Here is a 16,214-nt window from a genome sequence, read left to right on the forward strand (position 1 = left end):
ATTCCTATTTTATAAGATCTCGCGTCTTTCATCAACTACAAGTACCGCTTTCTAGTTTATAACATCTTGCATCTTTTCATCATCAGCTACAAGTACGACCATCTAGTAAACACTACAAGAACTAAACGAGAGGTGGCTACATACAGGAGACGGTACCGCCATCTAGTGAACACTGCAAGAACTAAACTAGAGGTGGCTACATACAGGGGACGGTACCGCCATCTAGTGAACACTGCAAGAACTAAACTAGAGGTGGCTACATACAGGGGACGCACAGCCCACGCCCTAAGGAGCTTCGCCCCTAATACTAACCCCCGTATACACAAACGCTCCTCGACTCGACTTTCTCCCTCAACTTGACAGAGTTGAGCACTGCGCCGCTGCTCGGCTGAAAATGGCACTGTGCTACTCAACAATTGCAGCAGATCATTGCTGATATGCACTGACTTGTCCTGACTAGAGACGGCGCTTTCACAGGCTTTCTCAAGTGAAGGTGGAGCGTTGAGTGAAGAGACGTTCTAGAATACGGGGGTAAGTCTATGCACGTCTCTCGGATCGTCGTCGGTTGCTTATAGATACACCTGACTGCGTATTTAGAAAGCCTGTGCTGCTCAATTCAGTCTTTTGCAATGAGCTACATGCGTCCATGTTTTATTCCTTTTGTGGGTTCATTCGTCCGAGCGTCCTTTGGTCAATCCGTCCGTGCGCCCGTCCTTGCGTCCATCTGTGCATTCGTCTGTCCGTGTGTCCATGTTTCTATCCATCAATCTGTCGTTCCCCGTATCTGTGCGTGCGGCTGTGTGTCCGTCCATGCCTCCATTCATACGTACGTCCATGTGTCTGCCCATCCGTTCGTATGTCTATCACTCAGGCTAGTGCCACCTGCTGAGGGAGTCATACAACTAGGGGTGGATACGAAGCATTCATAAAAGATATGCATGTACAGACCCGCAGATTTAGAAGCTTCGCTCTTAAAAATTACATGATCTAAAGACAAGCATGTGTAGATGCCAAGCACAGGGCGCTTATTTTTACGCTAGCGTCGGCGTTCACGCAGGCACTCCTCTTGGCGTTGCGTAGAAGTTAACCTGGATAGACGGTAAGCACACAGTGATGGACCGGTGTTTCCTGTTCGAACATGCCAATTGCTGCCAACGGCCAATGAGAGACAGAAGACTCAGAATCAACTTAACAGACTTGTAGTTGCTAACTTTTATTGCTCAACAATTCGCAGGAAAAATCTCCCTCCGGCACAACTTTAAAGGTCAAGATCGAGCACCTACATATACGAGTGAATAACGGTATCAATACCAAACGTAGTATGATACGGCATGACTATATTGCAAACATAACTAACTAGTCATAACACGAAAATCTTGACATGTATGTCATGAATGTCATGATTTACACAGCATGGTCCTGAAGCTCTTGCAGTGATTTCGTTCACATGGAATGTTGCAAAATTAGTATAGTAAATATAACTACATGGCGAACACTAGCGACAGACCCTAACATAAAATCATGACATGCGTGTCATGCTAAAACATGAATGCATGCCACGCCCATGATGCACTCGTGAATGCTTCACCTATACCAAACTTGGTATTACGGGACGTGAATAAAGGCGAAAGTAAGATACTGGTGCAAACATGATAATCATGAGATGCGTGTAATGCAAAAACATGACTACATGCTACGCTCATGATGCGTTCATGAGTTTGGTGGTTGCCACGCGCATGAATTTGGAAGATGACAAGAACCCCTCTGAATGCTTGTTGTTAGCGAAGGGCTGAGGTTTAGTGATGCCATACTGGTTGATCAACATGTGTTCTCCGTTATAAAATATTCACCAGAAAAATAAAGCGTGGTTTTGCTTGAGAACCAGTGCGGCAAATGTAGCAGAGCTGATGGGCACCTTTGTAGTCTTGGCTTCTGAAGTCCTCTAAACGTTCCAAAATTTTTTTCTTTTTTCCTATATTTTTTTTCACCTTTTCTTCCTTTTTCATCCGCACTCTAATTTCAATCTCTATTTATTTTTCTCGCTCTCATTTTTTCTTCGCTTTGCTTCACTCTTCTCTTCCTCCTCACCATCACTAATCCCTTCTTTACGCTCAGTTTTCGTTAAAACGCCTTTGCTATGCTGTACTCCATACATTGCTACGTAAACCTCGACCAGCATGCCAGCACGCCGAGTGGTTATTATTCTTGCCTTGTGATCGAACATAGTAGGTTAGAATACGACCTTTAGATGAGTCCTTTTTTTATCCACATCTCTTTTTCATTCCCTCTGCATGCTAATTTTCTCACACAAAGGAGTTGTTACAGGCCAAATAGGAAAAAACGCTGTAAGTGTTCCGAGAGTGAAGCAGATGAGAACGCAAAGAGTGCCTGCCAGTTGATGAAGATTTGGTGATGATCATTCCACGCAGCCCGTTGATGATGAATCAATGGTGATCATTGCCGTTTCCTGCAGACAACATGTGCAGACTGTGGACAGATTTGCTTTTAGAAAAACGTAAAACTTCGAATAGCCGTAACCGTGGAACGTAGCCATGCATCAGGGTGGATTTACGTGCATGCAAGCAAGAGGCCCTCATTTGTGGACCCTTGGGTTTCTTCAACTTGATTAGGGCATAGGAGAGGCACGAATTGGAAGTATGACTCTGAACAAAAGGGTATTCCTTAATCGGTCGAAAGGTTTATAAAATAAAAATATATACGCTCAAATTATTGCTCGTTTCTATACCTTAAGTATAGCGATGGGTCACCGAAACTGACTCATTTGAACTTTCAAGAATGATTCGGAGAATGTGGGAATAAGTAGGAAATGTTTTTGTTTAGATTTCTGGGATAACTGACGCACTCGATTTAGATAATGAATGCAGCAAAAAATGCCCTAAACTCGCTTGAAACAATAATTTATGTCTGCTAAATGCAGATATATCTTTTAAATGTATCTCACTATAGCTTTACTCACTTGGAAAAAGCCAGTAAAGAAGCAAATACACAAACGCCACTTTCATTTCGATCTTTTAGGCTTGGTACTAAAGCAGTGAAAGCTTCTCACCTTATTTCGAAATATGCAAACTGAGTCTTCTTCGTGAAGCCGTTGTTCATTTCTTCTGTGTATTCCACCAAAGAATTGAAAACGATTTTTTTCTGTACAGAGCATTTCGTGCAAGGTTAAAACTACAGTGAACATGTGTTATTGCGTGCATTTTTTCTGAAACATCTGGAAGAAGAAGCCAGTTGTTTTCTATGTCATGCTGGCGGAAGCTGCCATATGTTGCACATTTGCATCCCTGGACAATACCGGTTAAAATCCAAAGAACATATAGCACACCAACAAAATTCGCGCCTTAACTCAGTCTGCATTAAACCGTAAGCGTAAAGATCACGTCTTCGCTTGTGTCAATTGAATTCTGCAGCTTGAACCTAAAGGCAACGGAACATTCTATGTAAGATGAGAAATAAGGACGTATTGAGTACTTTGGGGGGTAGGTAAGCATAGAATATTTTCAAAGAGCAGTAGAGAATAGGACGAGATAGCCTAATATCGCTCCATACCTAAACTCAAAGAAAACCACTGAAATGTCAAAAGAGTTGAATCTGTGAGGCAGAAGCAAAGAGAATGAACACAGAAATAGAATACAAATCCGCCTTGGTTGTATATTTATTATTTAACACTGTAGTGACTTTTTTTTAGTTCAAGTATGTACCAAGTTGCTCGACAAGCTATAGTGTGAAATAACATGGCATGTGTTCTTATGTCCTATTCTGCACAATTAATTATTACACAATAAAACTAAAACTGCCCACTATAGTAATTTCTTCCATAACACAATAACATTTCACAGGGTGGTTGAATAAACGTGTTCAATATGAATTTAAGTTACTTAAAGATCACATCTGCATGTTAGCTGTTGCGTTTTTTTACTGTGAAAGAAAGCATCTTCAGATGCACCCAAACTATAATTATGAAAGCAAATATGAAAACTAAAACAATTAGCTTTTCAGGCAGTGGAAATAGCTGATAGAGTCTTTTGGGCCAATTGAAGTCCTTCCTGCGAATAGTCCATAGTCACTTCAAAATTTTCAAAAGGCTTCCAAAGTTAATGGAGTTCAATGGCGTCAAAAAGGCGTCAAAAGGCGTCCAATGAATGAAATCTGGATAAGTAAGCAAGCAGAACCATAACATAAGCCGAAATCAGTGCATCTAATTGTGATTTCTCACAAAAACACCCTCAGTAGCGACACTATTCCCCTCAAACTGCAAAAAAACGGACAACCGAGGGTTCTTAAGGGGCCACAAAGCAAGGTGTCTAGTTTAACGGTTGATGAAGGCGAGAAAAACAGCGTCGTCAATGAGGACGTTTTCAAAATTAAGGTCAGGCGCGCTCTTTAGTTCGTTGTTTTTGGTTTCGCCAGCTTAATTAGCCAGATTTTATTACTCTGCAGTGATTACCAGAACCGACGTTATTGTATTTCAGCAGAAATGATGAATAGCACACGAGCAGAGCTAGTGGCCATTTTAGATTATTTGGAATGGGCTCTCAAAATATCAACTGAAACTGAGTCGTTCACCATCATGTGTAAACGGATTTCCAGCGTGGCCATCGGGCATACGCTAATGTTTTTCACACAGATCCTCTACTCAAGATTATGCGACTCCAGGTGCACCTTCGCGGCGAATGCGGTCAGGGCCTTCGCATCCACGTCTCTGGACATTGCAGTATCCCCGAAAATGAGAAAGCTCACATATTAGCGGTCACTCATTTCTTCACCACGCTAGCGAGAGCTTCCATTGCTCCTCTTTTTCTACTGGCCACCCCAACCAAATTAGCAACTACGATAGCAGATAAGCACATTATCAAAAACAACATTGTGCCACCTACAACACGGCATTAGGTAATCCACTCTCAATATCATCACTTCCTTCGGAAAAATTGGCACGGCCATGGTCTGTCCTGCTTCGAAGAATTCAGCCAGGAACACGCTTTACTTCTTTGTGAACCGTTTTCATAGCGGTGACACATCACCACCCGCGACGTGTTTCTGCTTCACGTGCAACTTTTGGGCTGATTTCAACCACTTGACCCCACCATGGTGGTCTAGTCGTCAAGGTATTTGACTGTGGAGCGGCAGGTCACGGGATCGAATCCCGGCTGCAGCGGCTGCCTGCTCAATGGAGGTGAAAACGCTGTAGATCCGTGGGCTCAGATTTGGGTGCAGGTTAAAGAGCTGTGATCAAAAATTCCAGACTCTCCATTACGGCATTTATCAAATCATAAGATAGATTTGGGCCATGTCCAAAATAAAACGGCAACACCAGATTTCTCTTTGAACATGGGCCTGCCCAAAACCTTCGCCCTCAGATCGTGCCATTAAGTTATGGCGGGCGCTCACCTTGTTCCTCTAGCATCCGCTCACGCCACCGATTGGAAACCGGTTTCACGACACCCACATAGTTTGAGCCATTAAAGTGGCTCCTAATTAGTACCACAATGAAGTATGCTAACAAAAGAAGCAACTCTTCCCCCTCTTTCTGCAATACTGCCCTGTCATGTTCTGCGCTGTGCTTTCAGAGCGAACAAAGTGGAATATACATAATTTCATTCAATCAATCAGCAGCCAAGGTGGCACCTACTAGAGAGTAATAGCTAAGCAAGCGACTCAGTGAGCTAGAGGACCGAGCGAACAAGCGTAGACATCCACTTTGCAGGCTCGGTACGCTGGCACAGAATTTCAGCAGTAACACACTAAATTTGTCTCAGCGAAGTGTGTGCTCGGAAGAGTTTGCGAGCGTTTTCCAAGCAAAGCCTGTGCTCAATTAACAGTGACTTCAACATTGTTCAATAGCTGACACAGCAATGCGCTCCGCTTAGACACTTGGTACATCGCAGATCTATTTTTATTCTTCCTTTTGTCTGGCACTTCGTTGTCCCCTCTGCTGATTCCACTGGCCCACTGAGGTGCTTAGCTATTACTCACTACTAGAAGCTGGCTTTACTTTTATTATTGCACACTATGCACGCCACCTTTCTCTTCCTCTCTCCTCGCAACCCCGCCACAGGCAGTGTCTGCTAGGGAGTTTCTTGAGTCCGTCAAACACTTCCCTTGAAACAGTGGCACATGCCCACGAGTGGGTATGTGCCGCTAATATGCCGGTATATGCCACAGGTAATTGACATTTAGTATCTACCCAGGAAAAACGTGAACACACGATATTGCTTCGCGGCATTTTGGCTAAGATCAAACTGTATATTGTCGCGGTACAACGCGAATAAAACACAGATCCACCTTGGGACGACGAAAGGTGTGTCCTGAACAGCTCAGTCACAAGATCGTCTTCTTCAGCCTCGAGAGAAGCTAGAGGCCCACTACCTCGTGCCCACTAAATGCCCCATCATCGTTATCGTCCACATGTAGACACGCGTCATTTGCCTCTCTCCCAAAGAGCATCGCCCCGATGCAGAGTCTGTAATGCAGTTTTTTTTCTAAATTAAAGTATCATGCAATCACTCGCTGACGTAGGGTTTCATGCGGACTACGTGAACGAGTTCAGGATGGTGCTGGCGACGCCTTGTACTATACGAACAGTCGGGAACAACTTCGTAAGTGACATCGCTCAGTCGTCGCACAACTAGGTACGGTCCAAAGTATCTTCTTAAAAGTTTTTCGGAAAGTCCTCGTTTTCGTATGGGCGTCTAAACCCATACTTTGTCGCCAGTTTGGTAGACGACTGTTCTGCGGTGAGCATTGTAGCGGCCTGCATCGTAGTCTTGCTGCTGGCTGATCCGTAAACGTGCAAGTTGCCTAGCTTCTTCTGCGCGTTCCGTAAACGTGTCGGCGTCCGGGACGATGTCGTCGCCTTCGTGCGGTAACATTGCATCTAACATGGTTCGTACTTCCCGTCCATGAACGAGGCTGAAAGGTGTCATGCGGGTCGTTTCTTGCTTGGCCGTGTTGTATGCAAACGTTATGTAAGGCAAGATTGTATCCCAGTTTTTGTGTTCGACGTCAACGTACATCGAAAGCATGTCTTCAATGGTTTTGTTTAGACGCTCTGTCAGCCCGTTTGTTTGTGGGTGGTATGCGGTGGTCTTACGATGCGTTGTTCCACTCAGCATCAAAACATGGTCCAAAAGAGCTGCTGTAAATGCGGTTCCTCTGTCTGTGATTACGACGGTTGGTGCACCATGCCTCAGTACAATATTCTCGATAAAAAATCTTGCCACCTCCGCTGCTGTACCTCTCTGGATAGCCTTTGTCTCGGCATAACGGGTCAAATAATCCGTCGCGACGATAACCCATCGGTTGCCTGCAGTAGAAGTAGGGAGTGGGCCCAAAATGTCCATGCCGATCTGGTGGAATGGAGTCATTGGGACCTGTACGGGTTGCAGGAGGCCAGCTGGTTTAGTTGGCGGTGACTTGCGTCGCTGGCAGTCGAGACAGGTACGGACGTGGTGCTTCACGGCTGTGGTTAATCTTGGCCAGTAATACCTTTGCTGTACCCTGGCCAACGTTCTTGTGTAACCCAAGTGGCCAGAGGTAACCTCGTTGTGGCATGCTTTCAGTACTTCGGTGCGAAGGGCTGCTGGGATGACGAGCAGATAGGCAGATCCCGTCGACGAAAAATTTCTTTTATAGAGTACTCCGCCACGTAAACAAAATGATGACAACGCTCTTGCGAAAACTCTTGGCGCCTTCCGAGATCTGCCATCCAAGTAGGTAATTAAGCCAAGCAACTCAGCGTCGTCTCGTTGTTGCTGCGCAATGGTGGTCGTGTCGAGGACACCGAGAAATGATGTTTCCTCCTCCTCGGGTAGGGTTGCCGACTCAATGGGTGAACGGGACAAACAGTCGGCGTCCATATGTCGCTTCCCTGACTTATGTACGACTGTCATGTCGAATTCCTGCAGCCTGAGACTCCAACGCGCTAATCGCCCGGTAGGGTCTTTAGGATTAGTTAACCAACACAGTGAGTGGTGGTCGCTAATTACTTTGAAGGGGCGGCCATATAAATACGGACGAAATTTTGTAACCGCCCATACCACGGCGAGACACTCCTTCTCAGTCGTGAAGTAATTAGCCTCAGCACGTGTTAACGTTCTGCTTGCGTAAGCGATTACCCTTTCTGCGCCATCTTGCTGCTGCACAAGCACAGCTCCCAGACCGACATTGCTAGCATCGGTGTGAAGCACCGTAGGGGCTCTCTCGTCGAAGTGGGCAAGGACTGGGGGTGTTTGTAGTCGCTGGCGAAGATCGTTAAAAGCAGCTTCCTCTTCGTTATTCCACTCAAAGGTGACGTCTTCTCTTGTTAGGCGAGTTAGTGGTGATGCTATGCGTGCGAAGTCTGCGATAAATCGTCGATAATACGCGCAGAGGCCGAGAAAGCGTCTGACAGCCTTTTTATCGGTCGGCATAGGGAACTGTTCTACGGCTGCGATTTTTTCAGGATCGGGACGAATACCAGCATGACTGACGACATGACCAAGAAATCGCAGCTCTTCGTAGCAAAAGTGGCACTTCAACAGGCTTCAACGTCAGGCCCGCGGACTGTATGGCTCGTAAGACCACCTCAAGTCTTTCAAGGTGCTCGTCAAACGTCGCGGAAAACACTATGACGTCGTCCAGATATACTAAGCATGTTTTCCACTTCAACCCAGAAAGGACGGTATCCATGAGTCTTTGAAAGGTAGCAGGGGCTGAGCACAAACCGAATGGCAAGACCTTAAATTCATATAACCCATCTGGTGTCACAAAAGCGGTCTTCTCGCGGTCTCTCGGGTCCACCTCGATTTGCCAATATCCACTCCGCAAGTCCATTGAAGAGAAGTATCGAGCATGTCGAAGTCTGTCGAGAGAGTCGTCTATACGCGGTAGTGGGTATACGTCTTTCTTGGTCACCTGATTCAGCTTCCGGTAATCCACACAGAAGCGCAGGCTGCCGTCCTTTTTCTTAACGAGGACTACAGGCGACGCCCAGGGGCTCTGTGAAGGCTGAATGACGTCATCTTCAAGCATTCTGTCTACCTGCTGTTGTATCGCTTCACGTTCTTTTGGAGCCACGCGATAAGGGTTCTGGTGAATAGGTCTCGCCGTTTCCTCGGTAATTATTTGATGCCTGGTTAGAGGCGTGCGGCCAACTCTTGAAGTTGTCGAAAAGCAGTCTTGAAATTTGGCCAGTAACTCAAGGAGTCTGCGTCGGTCGTCTTTTGGCAAAGTAATGCTAACGTCCAGAACAGGCGCTGAATCAAGATTTAGCGACTCGTCGACTACCGCCAAGCAGCCTTCGGCATCTATGACATCGTCGAAGTAAGCGACAGCCGTGCCTTTGGGAAGATGCCGGCGCTCAGCACTAAAATTGGTCAGCAGCAAGTCCGTGCGTCCAGCAGCAACTCTGACGATACCTCGTGCGACAGAAATACCGTGGGTGAAGAGCAGCGAGCTTATTCGGTCCGCAACTCCTTCGGCGTCAAACTGAGCAGCGGCGGCCACAGAAACAAGCGTGCATGACCTCGGAGGGAGAACCACATCGTCATCAGTAAGACGCAGTTGGTTTGGTCGCGCCTCTGGGGAATCGGGTAAGCCCGAACTGTTGCAAAACGTAATCAAGCTCTCTGGTATGTTGATGACGGCACCATATTCCCGTAAAAAGTCCATGCCGAGAATTACGTCTCTGCAGCATGCGGCGATAACGACGAACGACGCCGTGAAAGGAGAACCTCCGATGTCAATTCTTGCGGTACATCTTCCCGAGGGCATCAATAACTGGCCTCCTGCTGTTCTTATATGAGGGCCCGTCCACGGCGTCTTCACTTTTCTGAGGCTGTCGGCGAGGTCCTGACTGATAATAGAAAAGTCGGCACCAGTGTCGACTAAAGCTGTCACTTTCTGGCCGTCGAGAAGAACACTAAGGTCAGCAGTCACAATTTCATCGTTTTCACGGCTTATCGGCTGTATGGCGTCGTGCTGTGGGGGCTTCTTGTCGTTATCTTTATGGCCTGCAACCTTGCCCCCGGAGGTCGCCGCTCTCAGTTTCCCCGGCGCGGGCTAGGTGACCTTCTTGTATTAAGGTTCGCATAGGTGCGGTGGTGCGACAAAGGCGAACGTGCGGGGGACGGAGAGCGGGACTGACGTCTCGGACCAGGAGGCTGAGCAGGCATTGCCTTCTCTGCAGTGGTAGAGCCGTCCTCAAATTGATAACGGGCTCCATAGAAAGAGGTGTCGTCACGGCGCGGAGTGTATTCGTCGTTGGCACGTCGACCGTCAAACCAAGGTCGTTGAGGACGGAATGAATCACCTCGATGCCAGCAATGACGGGCAATATGTCCTGCACCTCCGCAGTGAAAGCATAGTGGACGCCTGTCCACGGTGCGCCATGCATCTGTTTTCCGGGTCGGTGGACGCGTCGATGCCCATGGGGTGGCTGTGGATGGCTGGTTGTGTGGCTGTAGCGTAGGTGTTTGATGCAGTGTCTGCTCTTGCGGCGGATACGAAGGGGCCATCGGCACCTGGTGGTACAGCGTCGGCATAGCGGGTGGTGGACGTCGGAGAGCGGCAGCGTAGCTCATAGGACGCTGCTGAGCATCAGGACTAGCCGTAGACAACGCTTGGTGGATTTCATCGCGTACGACTTCAGCGATCGATGCGATGGGATTTTCAGCAACAGGATTCCGCAACTTCTGCAGTTCCTCGCGAACTATCTCCCTAATCAAGTCTCGCAAGCAGCTCTGACTCTCAGACGTCATGGCGGTAGCATTGATTGGGACATTGCAGGACATGCGGTCATATTGCCTGCAGCGTTGATGAAGGGCCCGCTCGATAGCCGTAGCCTCCTTAATGAAGTCAACCACGGTAGTCGGAGGGTTGCGCAGTAGCCCGGCAAAAAGCTGCTCCTTGACACCGCGCATGAGGTAACTCAATTTTTTATCTTCCGTCATGTGCGGGTTAGCTCGTTGAAAGAGACGAGTCATGTCCTCGGCAAACATTGCAACGGTTTCGTTGGGTTTTTGAACCCGTAGCTCCAATAACTGCTGCGCGCGGTCCCTTATATCGATATTGGCGAAGGTATCGACGAACTTCTCTCGAAAGTCGGGCCAAGCTGACAGATTGCCTTCTCTATTCTCATACCAAGTATGAGCACCGTCGTCAAGGTAGAAATAGGCGCGCCAAAGCTTTTCCTGTTCCGACCAATGATTTACCTTGGCAACACGCTCATAGTGGTCAAGCCAGTCGTGAACGTCTTCATGGGCACCGCCACTAAAGCGATCGGGAACGAGGGGTTGAAAGAGGGTCACCTGAGATGGGTGCGTCGGAAAGCTGCCTTGGGGCACCTGTTGCGGGCTTGCGTTGGCCATTGGTTGAGCTGTGCGCTGCCTAGCAGGTTCCGGCGAGTGAGTCAGCTCTGGCGCGAGGCCTCGCAACCGTCGACTGGAGCGATGCACCGGTGTTTCTACAGGTGACAGTGCGTTTGGACTCGATGAGCGGCTCCGTGCGGGCGTGTGGAGCATCAGACAGGGTTGCGGCCCAGCGCCTCCACCAGTGTCGCGGTACAACGCGAATAAAACACAGATACACCTTGGGACGACGAAAGGTGTGTCCTGAACAGCTCAGTCACAAGATCGTCTTCTTCAGCCTCGAGAGAAGCTAGAGGCCCACTACCTCGTGCCCACTAAATGCCCCATCATCGTTATCGTCCACATGTAGACACGCGTCAATATGGCACTAAGATCAAGTGTAGGAGGAGGTGGCCACGCAGGCGGAGGCGGCCGACATTATCGGACCAGAGAATGCCTGCGTCTTGGCAGACATGACGGCGCAGCTGCGCGCATTAAGCCGGTTGCTCGTATCTGAGGAGGAGTGGGGGCGGTTCTAGACCACCCTGTACCGTGAAGAGCCAGCCAATGTTATCTACCTAAGGCTGCCCAATCGGGACTCACGCCAAACTACACCTCGGCGCGAGATTAAGCCTGATAAACCCTCCCAAATACAGGCTTTTTACAGGAGGAACCGGCGCCGGGCCGTCCGTCTGATTGCGGAGGGCCCTTCGCAGCTCAGCCCGATAGACACAGGCACGCTTCACGGCTTTTACACCCGCATCTGGTCCCCGGCAGCAGTGTACAAAACAATCCTCAGGACACGAGCCCCCACCACCGAGGAACTGGACCTTTGCCCCTTCTTGGATGAAGAGGTCGCAGCCAAGCTCCGTAGGTGCGAGAATACAGCTCCGGGAGAGGACCACCTCACTTACCACCACTGGAGGCAGGTGGTCCCCGATGGGTGGTATCTTACGGCGGTATTCGTCTGCCTCAAATACCGCCGCACACCCCGGAGCTGGTAGTCGACGAGGACGATCTTGATCCACAAAAAGGGCGACCGCGAGGACCCCACAAACTGGCGACCCATTGCCCTTGGTCGAACGATCGCCAACTGTATGCCGGGTGTCTCACCCCCCAGCTGCAGCTGTGGTTGGGTGACCATGCGGTACTGTCCAGGTGTCAGAAAGGCTTCCTGCCACACGATGGGGTGTTCGAGCACAACTTCGTGCTGCAGGGTCGCCTGTAAGACGCCAGGATAGGAGGTGGGGAGCTGTGTCTGAGGTTCCTCGACTACGCCAACGCCTTCGGGTCGGTCACCCACCGGGCCTTCGTCGACGCTGTCCGCGGCGCCAGCGCGGGGGAGCCCTTCGCGGAGATCGTGAAGGAACTCGACCGCGCCAACACCACCTGCGTCGTGGCAGCTGACGGCACCATGGAGCCCTTCGCTATCGGAGCGGGCCTGTGCCAAGGCTGTCCCCTTAGTGGCCTGCTGTTCAACCTGGTGGTTGACCCCATCATCAGAGTGGTGCAGGGAGGCGAAAGGCAACACAACATCCTTGCCTACGCCGATGATCTGACGCTGCTCGTCGAGGATCCCGCCACCTTGCAGCGCCGCCTCAACGTGGTGACGGCCCTTTCGGACCCACTCGGGCTGTGGCTGAAGCCTGCCAAGTGCCGAACCCTGCACCTGTCCGGGCGCTAACCGGTGGGCACACGGCGCACCACTTTCACCATAGGGAGCATCTCGGTCTCGGCACTGGCGGACTTCGAGGGGCACTGGTTCCTGGGACGTCCTGTGGGGTTTCGGGTACTTCCGGACCAGACAACGGTTGAAGAGGCCATCCATCTCTGCAGACGGCTGCTCTCCTCCATGCTCACCACATGGTAGAGGCTGGACTCAATCAAAACATTTCTGTGTCCAGCCCTCAATTTCGCCAGGGGGGTGGGCTTTGCCAGCAAAGGAGAGCGGCGTTGCCTCGACGAGGAGCTTCGCCCGCTGATAAAGAAGACCCTGTACGCGCCGGCCAGAGCGTCAAACGAGTATGTGTACGGGAGCACACATGCCGGCACTGCAGAGATCCGTCTTGAGGCGGAGATCAGTGACATCTGCCGAGTGGACGGGGCCTTCAAGCTCCTGTCGTCGACTGACCTAAATGTCCGGGAGCGAGTGAGGGAGGAACTCTACCGGGTGGTGTCGAGGCAGCTGAGGCAACCGGCGGACACGGACGACACCAAGGCCTACCTCTCCGGCGTAACGGAGGGCGACTTCAGGCAGACTGCGACCCAGCTGCAGTCTGTCTGGACGGAGGCACGCAAAGCCTCCCGTTGCCTGTCCGTCGCCTGGGAGCTTCTGCACCAGTGTTCCCGCATCACCTGCGGAGAGGCCACGGTGTCAGCGTGGAGCCGCAACGAGCTGATCAAGATCCTTCGGGCCATCCTCAACCAGGACCGGGACCATTCTCTCTAGGAGAAGCCGTCCTAGGGCAAGGCGATGGTGCGTGTAGCGGCGGACCCCGCCAGTTTCCACTTCATAATGTCCGGCTGCTACACTCGCTTCAAGGATTGGCGCTTCATTCACCGAGACAGGTTGAATCTCCTCCCCCTAAGCGGCATAAAAACGTGGGTGCCCGCACTAGACAAGAGGTGCCGACGCTGCGGGTACGGGGAGGAGACTCTGCAGCACATTCTCTGCCACTGCATGCGGCAGAGCCGGGCCATGACAGAGTGCCACAACGCCATCGTCGCGCGCCTCAAGAAGGCAGCCCCGGAGCGGTTCACCGACATCGGGGAGAACCAGCAGGTCGGCGTCCCCAGCTTGCGACCCGACCTCGTCCTGGCCCGTGCTGAAGAAGCCCTGATCCTGGACGTCTGCTGTCCTTTCGACAACCGCATGCAGGCGTTCCAGGAGGCACGGAGGGTCAAGGAGCAGAAGTATGCCCCTCTACAGCGACATCTCCTCCAGCGGTTCCAGCGCGTTTTCATCGACTCCATCATCGTTGGCTGCCTCGGCTCATATGATCCGGTCAACGATCGTGTACGCTGCAGGTTTTGTCCGAAGAACTACCTTCGGACCATGAAAAGACTTTGCGTCTCAGGCACGATCGCCGCTTCTACGACGATCACCGTAGACACATAGGTGTTTTGAAAATAGTTTTTTATAGAGAAGCGATTCCGCATTTTTAATGTTATATGGTTTTACTATTACTAAAACACTAACAGTTCTTAGCCTTTCTGCTACTTGTTTTCGTTTATACACTTTTATTGCCGTTTTTGATATGTTTTCCTGTAACCAGTTATGATGTTTGTATGGAACAAGTATCAATAAAATTCTGTTCTTATCAGCACACGGGCAATTTACACGCACTAGCGTTAGAATTACCGTAGTCGGGTCGACGCTACCCGACATCTGTCGCGCGTCGACCCGACAAACGCAAAGAATAAATAACGGGATCCCAGCTGCAATCAACCCCAAGCATTCTGAATGGCTATGAAACAATTTACCACAGAGCTATGACAGTTCTCAGAACTGCTTTCCAAATAGACGCTTATCTTCTTGAAACGTCAATAGGGGTTACAGTGCTGCTTACCCAATTTTAAAAACATTGTATATGTACTCCTTTGATAAAGCCGTCACATCGGGTTAACATCAATTGTGGTTAGTTGATATGCACAGAAGTTGATTCATGTAGCAGTGTCTAGGGCCAGCATCTTCACGAGTATCATCGTATCAGCTTCTGGTGTTGCTAATACACATTTTCCAGTTGGCATCGTTGCGCAAGTGCAAACATCTGATTGTGTTAACATCGGGAGCTCTTCAACACATGTATGTGCGTGCAATATTTGTACATATAATTATCGTAAGTTCATGATGTGTCACACAATCAATAAAAAATCACAGCATAACTACGGGGTGCATGATGATGAGTGGCGCGAAGCAGCCGTCAGTCCGTCCGTGCTTTCGTCTGTCTGTCTGTACGACCGTCCGTGCGTCCATTCATCTGTCCGTGCGTCCGTACATCTGTGCGTCCATCCGTCCATCCATGCGTCCGTCTGTACGTTCGTTCATACATCCGTCCGTGCAGTCGTCTGTGTGTCCGTTCACCTACGCATTCATCCGTGCGTCCATGTGTCGGTCTGTGTGCCTGTTTATCCAACCATGTGTCTGTCGGTCCGTCCGTCTGCCCGTGCGTCTGTACAGCCGTTCATCCATCCTGCGAACTCTCTATGTACCACTATCTCGCATCTGTCCTCATAGATTCATCATAGAGAGGTACCGCCATCCAGCGGACATTCCAGGGACTAAACGAGAGGTGGCACGACAGGAATAGAGAAGCGGCACGCGGCGCACACACTCTTACGGACTCCGCTTCGTATCTAGTTCCCAATTTTCACCGCCACTAGTTTATGGCACTGCTGCCCAACCCTCGCTCAACCTTGCTAAAACCAAGGAGGTTACGCCAGGAGAGTTTCACATAGCAACTTTTTCTTGTTAGATAGTGCTCAAAGTGCGTCCTTCTGTTATTAGTTTTTTTAAGTCGGCATTGAATTCGAGGCAGATTTTATTGGAGATTAAGTCACCGATAATTCTCTCGGTAGGTTATTTCATCAGAAACAGCTATTTTTTATTTATGATTAACGTGCGCGGGTTTTCCCCTCCATTCGAAAAGGCGCGCACGTGCCACTCCTCTAGTAGGGCGGTGGAAGTATACCGACTACTATTACTTGTACTTCTACTACTAGTAGTCTACTACTTCTACTACATTCATGGCGCACGCACGCTCACGGCTTAGAGAGCTTCGCCTCTAAGAAATGGCAACACGGTCACCTTCTCTCCGCATGTTTTGCATATTGTCGATTCCAAGGTGCGTGAGATCGGCCGAATCTTTTTAC

General features: G+C 49.7%; 1 protein-coding gene across 1 annotated transcript; it reads left to right on the plus strand.

The window, feature by feature from the left end:
- Nucleotides 1–13,815: 13,815 nt before the first annotated feature.
- Nucleotides 13,816–14,460, plus strand: LOC142768330 (uncharacterized). Its single transcript, XM_075870299.1, has one exon. It carries the CDS (start codon nt 13,816–13,818, stop codon nt 14,458–14,460), a length of 645 nt encoding a protein of 214 aa, XP_075726414.1.
- The last annotated feature ends 1,754 nt before the right edge of the window (nt 14,461–16,214 follow it).

Source organism: Rhipicephalus microplus, chromosome 8 (assembly GCF_043290135.1).
Source record: "Rhipicephalus microplus isolate Deutch F79 chromosome 8, USDA_Rmic, whole genome shotgun sequence".
In the NCBI taxonomy this organism is placed as follows: domain Eukaryota; kingdom Metazoa; phylum Arthropoda; class Arachnida; order Ixodida; family Ixodidae; genus Rhipicephalus; species Rhipicephalus microplus.